This window comes from Danaus plexippus (assembly GCF_018135715.1).
Source record: "Danaus plexippus chromosome 9 unlocalized genomic scaffold, MEX_DaPlex mxdp_26, whole genome shotgun sequence".
NCBI lineage: Eukaryota > Metazoa > Arthropoda > Insecta > Lepidoptera > Nymphalidae > Danaus > Danaus plexippus.
Genome location: NW_026869848.1, coordinates 1358568 through 1371844, shown reverse-complemented (window position 1 = coordinate 1371844; position 13277 = coordinate 1358568). Strand labels below are relative to the sequence as shown.

The 13277-nt window shown below is 32.4% G+C and overlaps 3 protein-coding genes across 3 annotated transcripts; 2 read left to right on the top strand and 1 right to left on the bottom strand.

The window, feature by feature from the left end:
• The first annotated feature begins 873 nt into the window (after positions 1-873).
• On the top strand, positions 874-4354 carry LOC116767765 (15-hydroxyprostaglandin dehydrogenase [NAD(+)]-like). Its single transcript, XM_061527387.1, has 5 exons — positions 874-1034; positions 2405-2644; positions 2955-3128; positions 3539-3693; positions 4049-4354. The coding sequence occupies exons 1-5, from the start codon at positions 936-938 to the stop codon at positions 4194-4196; spliced, it is 816 nt and encodes a 271-aa protein (XP_061383371.1). The 5' UTR covers positions 874-935; the 3' UTR covers positions 4197-4354.
• A 3035-nt stretch (positions 4355-7389) lies between these two features.
• LOC116767522 (X-box-binding protein 1) lies at positions 7390-9577 on the bottom strand. Its single transcript, XM_032657873.2, has 4 exons — positions 9227-9577; positions 8639-8873; positions 8316-8485; positions 7390-8139 (listed from the first exon to the last, which is right to left on the bottom strand). The coding sequence occupies exons 1-4, from the start codon at positions 9373-9375 to the stop codon at positions 8046-8048; spliced, it is 648 nt and encodes a 215-aa protein (XP_032513764.1). The 5' UTR covers positions 9376-9577; the 3' UTR covers positions 7390-8045.
• Positions 9578-11363: 1786 nt separating this feature from the next.
• On the top strand, positions 11364-13270 carry LOC116767547 (COP9 signalosome complex subunit 5). The gene is made up of 6 exons (XM_032657918.2): positions 11364-11676; positions 11749-11852; positions 11928-12058; positions 12199-12393; positions 12632-12899; positions 13000-13270. Exons 1-6 carry the CDS (start codon positions 11522-11524, stop codon positions 13188-13190), a joined length of 1044 nt encoding a protein of 347 aa, XP_032513809.1. The 5' UTR covers positions 11364-11521; the 3' UTR covers positions 13191-13270.
• Positions 13271-13277: the final 7 nt, after the last annotated feature.

Sequence of the window (13277 nt, the reverse complement as noted above, 5' to 3'; positions counted from 1 at the left end):
TAAACATAAGGCACCAACTTAAACTTTACACATAATGGTCTATACTATTATGTTTAAATTATTATTATTGACATATTTAAATATGATCTACGATTTTTATCGAATTTATCGATATGTATTATGACATTGCGGAGGAAGATCAAGTAAGAATATATTTAAAATTACAGCGCCATCTAGTTTTTATTAAAAAACAGATTAAATATAAGTTATGACATTAAAGTGGAGGACATTTTTTTTGTCTGTCCCTTTTGTGTACTCATTTATAAATAAAACATCATAAGTTATTATGTACTTGCTTATACAGAATACTTGCGCTACACATATATTTTTATTAAAAAATAATCTTAAACATTGATATGTTGCTTTCGGGTATCCGAAGTATTTTTCTTAGTTCGTATCATCTTCAAAGGTTATCATTATGAAAAACATAAACTTCGAAACATTAATTATCTAAATTAAATTTCATTTCGAACGAAAAAATTAAAGTCGGATTAAAAAAAATACTGACTGTCTGTGCATTAAATTAATTAAGTTACTTTAAGATATATGATCCGCACTTTAATAGATAATTCGTAATACCTAGTCAAGAACTATAGAAACCGTGGCATTAAAAACATAAAATTATGTGGTCAATCGGGTATCTAACATGAAAGCACAGTCCACACAATAAAACTTTTCATGATACTATTGGATGTAACATGTCAGATTATATCTTAATGAGATTAACGTGCAGATGTATATAATAAGTTAATTAATAAAAAAAAAATAATTAAATCGTAATAACCGATTTTTTTAAAATGTTTGTAAACATTTTAAAAATACACACCATTTATATAGCAAAGGTCAATAATATAAGGTTAATCAATTTCATCACATTATATATATGAGATGAGTACTGGAGCCGTAATGCATTTGTTTACTTGCAATCATTCGCGATGCTGTTTGATCTAAAGAATAGAGTTGTTCTCATAACTGGAGGGTGCAATGGGATCGGAGCTAAGGTCATCGAGTTTTTGCTTGATGAAGACGTCAAGGTAATTACCTACGTATATTTTATATTAAAGTAATATCAATAAATAGTCCTTTCTCCCATCACTAACATTTAGATTCTCTTGACTTGTTGTGGACGGAAGTGAAGACACAAATAGTAAAAGCTTTATCCCGATTGTAGCCTTATTACTAACAATTAAATTTTAAATAAAGCAAGTGTCATGGCCAAGGAAACACTGGCGAAGGCGGACCTAAAGCAAAATTTCCATCATTACATTAGCATACATATGACGCATTTACTGTTTTTTTAAATTAAATAACCTACGTTTATAATATATCTACTGTGCTAAGATCGATGAATGAAAAGTTTTTAAATTGTCTGCTATCGGCTTGAGGGAGGAGGAGGAGGAAATAGATAAGCTAATTTATAATTTGGCTATCGTTAATGTGCCCACATAAAATCAATCGAGTTTAAATATAACTAAGATTTATCAGAAAATGTACCTATAGTATATAGAAGTAAAATTAATTCAAGAGGAAAAAATACTTCCGACTTTCCTTTCAGGGACTCTTATTTATTTAGTGCCTAATGAACATGTGTTAATGTTCATGTACAGTAATGTCCACATCTGTAGATTTTATACATGTATTTGAAGCTGAGTTACTTATATGTATGTTATTTTACGCTGGTAGTGTCCAAAGAAAATGTATTGAAAGCAAGTTAATTTTGTCACTGAATAAAATATTCACAGTGAAACATAAAAATAAATAACGCATTTACAAGAAACAATCTGCTTAGTTCGAAATGTGCGACACACAACACTAATTTTATAACGATACCTTGAAAAAACGTTTGAAGTCAATCGGCCACATCACCAGTCTGCCCACCGTGGAGAGCACGCTTGTTTTTCCCTCACACTTCACATACCGAAATATCACTAGACTATAAAAATACCTTTTAACCTGCATCTTAATTTTTCTACAAGTCTGTTTTCCGTAAGACCGTAACTGTTGTATAATCATATATAGTCAGGAGATAAAAACAGTTCAGTTTTTGTGTCCTGACTATATAATTGCTGCGATCATTATAATCGTGAAGTTGCTACCAACCTTGATCATTTATAATTTATATGGGTAGAGTTTCAACCACACCAACATCTGTTATCTCCAGAAATTAGATCTGTTCCTTACACGCCTTTAGTACCTTGTATCCGCCAAAGCCACTGCGATCCAAACTTCATAATAGGCCATGATTCTTACCTGTGTTGGGAGCATACGTTGACAGACTTTCATTTTTTATAAAATAACGAAGGTCTGGGTTTGACAGACTCTTACTCTATCAGACCTAATGTTGTGGAAATCCATAAAAAAATTGGATCTGAATGCATTATATATTATTTTTTGTTTTGTCCAGCACATTGCAAATCTAGACGTCTCTGAGGACATTGGCATCGCTAAGCAGGACAAGTTAAACGAGAAGTATGGCGAAAACAAAGTTAAATTCTACAAATGTGACGTCACAAACGATGCTGAATTACTTGGCGCGTATCAATCAGTTCTGGACGAACATGGATATATTGACGTCGTGATAAACAACGCTGGCATCATGAATGACAGCAAAGAGACATATAGGAAGCAGATTCAAATTAATTTCGTAAGTATATAGTACCCTCTAAGTAAAAGTTTTGCTTTGTCAAACTATATCTGAACGGCTTTCGTTGAAAGATCGATTATGTACGAAAATTATGAATGAATAACCTGGTGGACTTTACTGTTTGACGCGACAACGCGTGCTGATACCACGGGTTCGGTATTAATTGAATTTTAAGCAGAAATAACTTCAAATAATACCTATACTGTATTCAATAACCTAAAAATATAAGTACGAAACAGATCAAAGGTTTAAAATATTAAATTATATTGATCTGAACTAAAATAAAACTCAGTAACATTCTTTATTTCAGCTTGCTCTAACAACGAGCACGTTGAAAGCAATGGATATAATGAGAAAAGACGAAGGTGGCAAGGGCGGTGTCATAGTCAACATATCTTCAATAGCAGCGCTGCTTCAAGACGAATTCCTGCCTATATATTACGGAACTAAGAGTGCTGTTCTGCAATTCAGCAACTGTATTGGGGTAAGTAACAATATATCAATACACATACAACCATTGAAGGGACAGGGATATCAGATTCGTAATAACTTATAAGATATTGAAACTACTCGTTCAATATCTATCTTATAATCTCTCTACCACATTCAACTCTTAATGAAATACAATTTCATTAATTAGAAAATATTATACTTTTCGTGATGATCTAGAAGTCGTCTAAAATTGATAAAGAAATATTTGAATATTAGTTACAAAAGAAATAATCATTCCTGTGAATTAGTTCTACATTATCGATTTTCCACTTTCGGTTTGCACTGTTGCAGTCTTGCTTATGTTTATAAAATATTAAAAAAAAAACTTCATTTGTCCTTTATTATAAAAATATTGTGCTATTCGGCTGGATTTATTTGTCTGTAACTATGTTTCTGTTTCAGTTACCTCGATATTTCTCCAGAACTGGCGTCCGTGTTTTAACAATGTGTTTCGGGGCCACAAACACCGCCCTCCTGCACAAGGACATGATGGGAAACTTTGATAAAGTCATTGAAAACGAGATGATGGACATATTATCAAAGCACCCGATGCAAAAGTAATATTTTTTAAATCATTTAATTCAATTATAAACTTTTTAATCGAAATCATATATAGAAGGAAACGAATACGTGATTATTTAACGTAATGAGCAAAAAATTCTTATCAGTAATTTAAATTCTACTCTCTATTGTTAGTGTAAGCATTGCAGATAAAAAAAACGAAAGAAGTTAAGGTAATATTAACTTACATCTTACATAATCCAATTATTCTTTAAACATCCCTATTCCCTAGCACTATTATATGCATTTTATATATAATATAATAACGCTCAGAAAATTTTTAACGTTTCCAATAACATTCATCTGAATTAAATAAAGAATACATTAAGGTATATTTTTTTTAATTTCCAGGGTGGAATCCGCTGCTTTGTGTATGATCGAGGTTTTAAAACGCGGGAAAAGTGGCAGCACTTGGTTGTCCATCGCTGACAAGCCCGCACAGGACATCACACCCGAAGTCAAGAAAGCCTATGGAATACTGACCGAACTCATATTTTAAATAATAAAAACATTATAACATTCTCGTATCACGGAAAATTTTTTTAGTTTCTTCTAAAGGCACTGCATATTTTTAATATTCTGATCATATATTCGTTTATTCCAAAATAGCATTTAATTCTAAACGAAATTTTGTTAAATATATAATATTTATTTTAATTGCATGCATTATATTATTTCAGCTTATTGATACTTATTTTTCATGAGACTAAGGCAAAACTTAATGATGATTGTTGTTAACCTGTGTCTACACATGTGGTTACATATATATACACATATATATATATATACATATATAATAAAAAGGATAAAAATAATCAGAGATACTTCTTATGTTAATAAGGCACTGTGTATTCAACTATTTTTTTTTATTTCTTTTATGAGATTCTTTGGCATAATTAAATCAGAAATGATGAAGATAATAGTAGCTCTGATAATCGGAGAATGGAGAATCGCTAAAAACATTACCGTAGTAGTTATTGAATCCTCATAACTGAGGTTTGAATTACCTGTTACGAGGCCCTCATATAAAACATCTTCTTCTTTAACGCCTAGTCTTTATTGATATTTAAAAAACCCAGATACCCACATTGACTCTTTGATAACCATTAAAATTTTTAGAATACTTCTTAAAGAACGTAATATTCAAAAACACAAACAAAATTAAACTTGTGACTTTTGCCCAGCGTTACCTAAAATTTGGGGGGGAAAAGTTATTGGAAGACTAATTTGATAAGTTAGATAAAATCTAGAAGTTTGATACTTTATAAAGGAAATCATTAATAGAAAATATATATATATATATATTGTCATAAACAACTAACAACAAGAAGGGAAAATAGACCAAAATTACTTTCATACAAGTTATTGCTTTGAAGCACTTTCAATAACTTATCAGATCTCATGCAGAGTCAAGCTTCGATTTTTCACAGCATAAATATATATCGGATTTTATTATAAATTCATTGTTTTAAAGACAGGACGCCAGCCTCGCTGACGTCTCTAATGTCACTTGTTTCAGTAAGTTCCAGATATTTTAAAATGAAACTTCAATTCTTCTAAATGTTCTTGTATTTCTCGAAGGTTCTTTATGCTCCGCACTCGCTGAACTCTGCAGTCCCCTGTCGTGCGTCCAGACGTCATATTTAAACCAGAATTCAAACATAGTTCTATTCTCTTTGATTTCGTTTTACTTTTAACAATAGTAACGACGACCAATAAGTTGTTATAATATTTGATGCCAGTTATTTCCATGTTGCATCCGTCATTGAAGCTGCTTGCGCCGATATATACAACTGTGACATGACAAACTTTGTCTAAATGTATAGTCACGTGACATGTGGTTACTACATTGCAATGGATATATTCCTACTCCGTCATCATAAGCGTTCGAGATCGGATGTTTGCTACAAGACTATTCGCATTATATATATATATATTTTTTTTTTGCCACGGGTTCCTTATGAGACGAAACCTCTCAGCATTCCACGGAGTCACCGTGCGGGTGCCGGGTCCGTCGCGTTGCAGGGAGAGGAGCTTCAACAGTGCCTGGGACTTGCGATTCAAGTGTATGTTTAAGGGGCCTCTAGCCAACGCGCGTTTAACGCTCTCCTCCACTGTCCAAGCTCCTCTCTCTACCTAACATAACCTTATAATTCATAATAATTGTTGTACCACATTACGAAATAACAAAGTTAACACGGCTTACATTATTAATATCAGAATATATATAGTATAATGTTGCAAGCATGAATCTAGAACATTTTTCAATTAGGGCACTGTGGAGTGTTATATCGACAGCATATCGTTTACTGATAAGTAAATCATTTAATCTACTTACTTACATAAATCGTAACATATACATCATTCATAAGGATTAGTATAAAAATAAATAAATCCTTTTAAAATATTATTTAAAACAACACAAAAGTTCTTAATAATATTTTAGTTTTGTACTAAATTTAAACAATAAAAAATATCCACACTCAATTATCGCAGTCGGGTAATTTTTGTAGTATTTTCATTAGTTATTTGTTGTAATAAATATATATAAATATACTATACCTAATAGGTAAATGTTACGTAAAAACCTGTTACACCATCAAGTAAAATCATCAAACAAATTGAATTATCATTAGATTAATATCTTCTTTATTATGTTTACAGAGTTAATAAACGTATATTTAATTTTAAAAAAATATTTTATTTTAATCAAATATGTTATAGGTTGTTTACTTGACTTGGGCGGAATAGCAGAAAAAATTGTACAGTTTATTTATTATCTTTTTCAAATCTTTAGTAGCACATGCCTAAGCCCTTACGACAAAATCGATTAAAATCTTTTTTTTAAACCTAGAAACTGAATGATGAATCATGCAAACGTCGTCAGTAATTTGATATTATTTAAATGAAACTAATATTTTTCGGAAACACTACGAGTGATTTATTTTTGTAAAAAACTACATACACCCGACGCGACGTTTCGGTTACTTTTCAGCAACCGTTATCACGCGTTGTTTATCCGAAAAATATTAGTTTCATTTAAATGAATAAAACTCGCGAAAGTCTTAGATCTCATTAATTTGATATTAATCAATAATCAGTTAATCTGTTTTCTATAATAATATTCTTTATTACTAAAACCTTTCCTTAACAATAGCTTCATTTGTCAGTTTTTTATTTTTTATAAATAAAAATTAACGAACATCTCAATTATTTTTAAAAATATTTATTGCTTGCCAGATACCAAGTATTGTTATTTAAAACACATGTAACCTTGTACACAACTAGAATTTTCCATCGATCGATATCATACATCAATTATTTGTTATCGGCGTCTGTACACGGCAATTACAGTAACCGTGTCGCGATTGATATGGAAATTGGATTGTTGTTTACGGCCATCTTTGTAGTAATACACAATTGTGAATATCGGTGTCAGATTTTTCTACTAAAAATTCTACACCTACATATGTTTATCAGTAACTTCGTTCAGAAACAGTTATTAAATATCTATCAGATTAAAATCAAACTAAATTTGAACTTTCGAACGTATGCAATCTTTATCAAGGACAAATTTATTAATTCGTTTAGCCGACCAAAAAGGCCGTATCATTTATAACTTTCTCGTCGAACTGTGATGCATGAGAGCCACAGATAATAAAAATATTACTAAGGAAAAATAAAAAGCGTCATACGACATTCAACAATATTTATTTACAGCACATAACTACACATCCCTACACTAATATATAATCTATGAAACTTAAACACGAAATTAAATACAGTTTAAATATTTCTTTACAACTAATTTGTCATTTGTTTCACTTATAACAAAACTTAAATGATTCATGTGGCTACAACTAGTCAGTCTTTGGCGAGAATAACAGATCAGAGTTCTCTTACACCAGGTCCGGGAACAGTTCCGGGAATGATTCACACCAAAAATCTGACAGATCCATAGACTCGGGTTCACTGAGCGGGGAGGAGAGTGACTCGTAGCCCATGTCAGAGCTCAAGTTACTGTGTGACGGGGACACTGCCAATACATTTTCATCCACAGATTTTATTGACATAGGCAGAGGTGACAATAACTTCATATCAGATTCCAATGTGACATCCAAACAGTCGTCCGTAAATTTATTAAAATCAGTGTCCAATTTTATTGGAGCCGATTCTTCTGTTTGTTCCTCGCAAGGAACTTCAATTGTCACACAATCATTTGCTTCATAGCTTGCATAGAATAAGTCACCCTTGTCCCCGTTTTCTTCTTTAATAGTGTCTGTCTTAGGATAGGGATGTGCATATGAGTGCTGTAACAGTATCCTGTCTATATCATGCTTGAGAGTGTCTATGTCTCTACTTTGACAGGATTCCAATTGTTCTGCTGTGGACCCCACCACTTCATTTCTTTCAGGACAATGTCTATTGCTGCTGGCTTTATCCTATAATAAAATATTTAAATATATATCCCATTGAAATAACACAAACTGAAGATTATTATGTTTGTAATTGTTTTGCATACTTTTAATTTAATATCTATGACATAATCTTGATTACAAAATATTATAATATTATGTTACCAAATATTAATAATATTAAATATTATAACTGAACTTACATCGGCAGCTTCTCCTGCAGTTTTTCCATCAATTTCTTGGAGTAATTGATCTGCAAGTTGGTGGAGGGTGTCCAAATACTCGGGGGAGTCCAAGTGTTGCAGGAGTTCTGAGAGAGCACATACATCAGCATCACTAGACGAGCCGCGTTGAGTGCCGACAGGGGCCCCACCTAGAACGAAATATTAACTATAAAACCAGACCTAACTTAAAGTTGTACCTGTTGAAATATAACATTTACAATTATGAGCAATAAATGACAGAATCAAATATTTTTACCATATTATCTACTCGTTGAATATAAAGATTACTTCATTTCAAGTACCTTCTGCTGAGGATGAGACTCTGCTGGTCTCGGGGCCACCGCGACGCTCCTCGCCGCCTCGCGCAGGGCTGAGTTCTCACTCAGAAGCCGCTCGTTCATCGCCTTTAAGTTCTCCACCTCACCAAGAAGCCGCTCGTTTAAGTCCATGAAGTGCTTGATACGACCCTCCATTTCATCCATCTTCGCCTTCTTCCGGTCCCGCGATGTCTGAGCTGCAACTCTGTTCTTGAGTTTCCTGGATGATGCAACAAATTGTATTTTAATATTTCCTTTTTAAGAATTATAACTGAATAAAACAATAATATATAATCCATAACAATTTAAATTTTGTAATAAATTATGTTTTCGTTGATAAAATGATTCAAAAGGCCACATCACAAAACGTTTAACCCTATTATGACGAATATTTTTACATTTAATTTTTTTTTATATATTTATCCACTTTGTCAACAATAAACACGCATTTATAATTTAATAATAATTGTGGTATTTATGTTTTATTGTTTGAATGACATACTTAAAAGGAGATGAATAAAAGTGAATAAAAAAATTAATGAAAATCAACAACGCGGCAAAATGATGACTCACTTCCTTTGCATCTTTTCTTCCCATGTTAGATGGTCCAGCCTCCTTTTCCTGGACGGTGGACTAGGAGACACATCGAGAACCACCTTCGACTCCACATCGTCCACCGCCAGATAATTATTAGGCACAGTTATGATTATCGGAGCGCTCATTTTAGTGTTAAGATTATAAACACACCGAAAACACCACTTATATTTAAAAACTGTCAACTAAACGATCGCATATCAAAGAAAAATAAGAAAAGCATTTGTCAGGAAACACTTCTCGAAGTTATATTTTGTCCGAACATGAGTAACGCTTTCGTCGTACATACTCAGGCTCATGTCAAATAGTAATGGTGAATAACATTCTCGAAAATATGTACGTGCCGGATCGCGATTGGCGTGCTCAGTTAAGTGGGTGTCCACGATAAGAACTTTAGAGTGAGATGGGGATATCTGTGCAAAAGATACCAAGTGAAATAGTATCTAAGTATTGCGTAAACTTTTTGTCAAACAGGATTTTAATATATTTGTCATACGTAATTATTAGCTACATGGTGCAAAGATAGTATTGTAATGCGCTAACCGTTACAGATCATTGAACTAAAGCTCGTTGAACCTCTAAGTGTAATTTTGTCTGTGAAATTTTTAAAATACCATGAGCATTATATTCTTTGGAGAAATTATTCTAGAATTTGACTATACACCGGCCGGTTTACATGGACGATAAAACTAAGATACTTTTATTTCCATACTGAGAATTGTTTATACATAATATATTGCTAACAAATTACAAAGCGCATCATTATGAGTAGCGTGGAAGGAACCTTTAGAACTCTCTGTAGTCATATTACCTACATAATAAACACATTGTATTAATTAATATAAAATTGGATAAAATGGAGTGTCTGTTTGTAATATTGAAATAATAGTTTTGTACTACATGCATATTAATATATATTTATACGGTATATACACCAAGATAACATTGTTTACAATTTTTGTCTCTCTGTCTCGAGAGAGAGATCTCTCTGTTTGTTCCGGCTAATCTCTGAAATGGTTGGACTGATTTTGCGGGACTTTTATTGACAGCTAGTTGATGTAATAAAGAGTAACTTTTGTCAATCATTATCCCGAAATGAAACGTTATCACGTCCAAGTGAGTTTTTTCAATATGTTTTTTTACATGATAGAGTCGTAGGTAACAAGTTAGTTAATTCATAACCGCCGGTATGCAGTCTACAAAACAAATGTTTTATATTTGCATTTTACAAAGTATAACAGTATTAGTGTTATAGGATGTAATCAGTAATACCTTCCATATCTGTATACCTGTTAACATTTATCATGGGAATGAATGGTTATCTTAGGCAGAAATCAGTTATTCTAGGATAAATATTCTTAATATTATACTGCCACGAGTTATTATCGTTAATCTGAGAAGTATTTTAATAAGGAATATAAAACGAAGATCATAATAATTTTAAAGAAATTAAAATATAGAATGAGTAATGTTAAGATGGCACTATCTTAAGAAATGTTTGCTATAAGAAGTCGGAGTATTTATTAAGAGAAACATGTCTCATTAGTGTAAATTTTTGCTCGAAAAATGAGCGAAAACTGACAGACATATGTAAATGTCACTCGTAACAATAGTCTAATCCAAACAGAATAATAAAAGAACTTGCATACAAACTTGTGACAAATTTTATAAAAAGTTGACTTTTATTTAAATTCAGGCGTAGGACACATAATTACTAAAGTGATAGTAATTTGCAATAATTGGCAAAGTGATCAAAGGTAATAATAATTGACAAAGTAAACATTCTCGTATCAATTTGTTAAAAAACTGGTTTGGAGAAATGTAGACTGCAAGTAATAGTATACTTATATTGCATGATTCTTCACAGAGTTTAAGAGAATTCAGTCAATCAGTTTAAGCTGGATTGTGCACTTGTTTGCTAGTCATGTTGATTTTTGAATCACAGTACACTTTAAATAACCTCTATTAAAATAGTAAATAAATATGTATGATGATAACCGACTTTAACTTAGACTACATTCTATGTTCCTACTGTCTAAAACTAGCTTTATCCTTGACAATTGTATGTATTTCCATTTTCTTGTCAAAGTGTTAATGGCAGACGCCTGTCATCCAAATTGTCAATTGTCTTTATTTGCTTCCAATACTCAAAGCTGCAATATCGACGTTTATAAATTGTATCGAAAGAGTTAATTGAATTTGTGAGAATTTTCCTTTTTAACTATCGCATTCATAATTGCACATTTTTAAATACAATAGGGCATATTATCAAATATGGCTTCTACGAGTACAGATTCACAGTCTACAATCGCTCAGAAGTCATGGGTGATGGCAAATAATATTGAAACTGTGTCTAGTGTTGATGATATTTATCGATACGACAAAAAACAACAGCAAGATATCTTAGCCGCTAAACCCTGGGAGAAAGAGTATGCTCTTAAATTTAGTCTTCTGTATTTAAAATATTTCACATTGTCTATATTAAAGTTTTTTGTTTGCAGCCCCCATTTCTTCAAAGACATCAAAATCTCAGCGCTAGCATTACTTAAAATGGTTATGCACGCTCGTTCTGGAGGAACATTAGAAGTTATGGGACTTCTGCTTGGTAACTACATTTTCTGACAATTTTACTTTGTTCTTTTGCATTGGTTTTACAGATTTCGTCTTTTTGTAATTTTAGGTAAGGTTGATGCAAACACAATGTTAGTAATGGACTCATTTGCTTTGCCCGTTGAAGGGACAGAGACAAGGGTAAACGCTCAGGCACAGGCCTATGAGTATATGACGGCATACATAGAGGCAGCTAAACAGGTAGAAATAAGTTTGAACTATTAAAAACACAAATTGTAACAAATTTAATTAATCATTGTGTAATTAAAATTGAGGCGAGTATCCTCTGATGGAATTAATTTAAACAAGTTCAATATTAATTTTACTTAAATATATTCTAGGTTGGTAGACATGAGAATGCCATAGGTTGGTACCACAGTCACCCTGGTTATGGTTGTTGGTTGTCTGGCATTGATGTCTCCACACAGATGCTTAACCAGAACTTCCAAGAGCCATTTGTAGCCATTGTCATAGATCCCGTCAGGACAATCTCAGCCGGCAAGGTTTGCCTCGGAGCTTTTAGAACTTATCCCAAGGTTGGTTCCATTCCAAATACATTGTAATTATTTTAGATTAAAAATAATAATATTCCACCTATATAAAAAAAATTGAAATCTGTTATCTGTATTAAATTTTTTTTGAATATTTGATGGATGGATAGATTCTAAAGTCTTAACAATGTTAAGGATATTTCTCTAAGTCTGCCTAATAGTCATTTCTATACCTCTATTTCTGTATGCAGATGTTATACCTTTTTATCTTACAAATTTTAAGGGTTACAAACCAGCGAACGAAGAGCCATCGGAATATCAGACCATACCATTGAATAAGATTGAAGACTTTGGTGTTCATTGCAAGCAATATTACTCTCTAGAAGTGTCATATTTCAAGTCTTCACTGGACAGGAGGCTGTTAGACTCGTTGTGGAACAAGTACTGGGTTAACACTTTGAGCAGTTCGAGCCTGATAACCAACGCTGATTACACAACCGGACAGATATTTGATCTCTCAGACAAATTGGAACAAAGTGAAGTTTGTTTAGGTATTATTTTTTACAAAAATTATCATTTTGTATAAAATTTTGGGTTTAATTTAACAAAATAACATATACATGTAACTAACTTGTTAATATAAATTCTCAGGTCGAGGTGGCTTTCTGATCGGCACTGATCCTCATGAAAAACGCACTGAAGATAAACTGGGTAAAGCTACTAAAGACGCTTGTAAGACAACCATAGAAGTTATCCATGGACTGATGGCACAAATGATCAAAGACAGACTATTCAACAGTGTCAGCGGCCGACCCTCTCCACCGACTCCAATGCTCGAGTAATCTTATAATAATTAAGTTGTAATGTGTATCTAAAATTCATTTGTACTAAGAAATAAAATAAACCTCACAATAACAAAAAACATGTAT

Excerpts from the sequence above, each read along its gene's own strand:
- LOC116767522 (XM_032657873.2), bottom strand. The coding sequence starts at position 9,375 with ATGAGCGCTCCGATAATCATAACTGTGCCTAATAATTATCTGGCGGTG. Across the intron at positions 8,486-8,638 it reads AGTCTCATCCTCAGCAGAAG|GTGGGGCCCCTGTCGGCACT; the intron begins GTACTTGAAATG and ends ATTTCGTTCTAG. Across the intron at positions 8,140-8,315 it reads CTGCAGGAGAAGCTGCCGAT|GATAAAGCCAGCAGCAATAG; the intron begins GTAAGTTCAGTT and ends ATTTTATTATAG.
- LOC116767765 (XM_061527387.1), top strand. The coding sequence starts at position 936 with ATGCTGTTTGATCTAAAGAATAGAGTTGTTCTCATAACTGGAGGGTGC. Across the intron at positions 3,129-3,538 it reads AATTCAGCAACTGTATTGGG|TTACCTCGATATTTCTCCAG; the intron begins GTAAGTAACAAT and ends TTTCTGTTTCAG. Across the intron at positions 3,694-4,048 it reads TCAAAGCACCCGATGCAAAA|GGTGGAATCCGCTGCTTTGT; the intron begins GTAATATTTTTT and ends TTTAATTTCCAG.
- LOC116767547 (XM_032657918.2), top strand. The coding sequence starts at position 11,522 with ATGGCTTCTACGAGTACAGATTCACAGTCTACAATCGCTCAGAAGTCA. Across the intron at positions 11,853-11,927 it reads AGTTATGGGACTTCTGCTTG|GTAAGGTTGATGCAAACACA; the intron begins GTAACTACATTT and ends TTGTAATTTTAG. Across the intron at positions 12,900-12,999 it reads ACAAAGTGAAGTTTGTTTAG|GTCGAGGTGGCTTTCTGATC; the intron begins GTATTATTTTTT and ends ATAAATTCTCAG.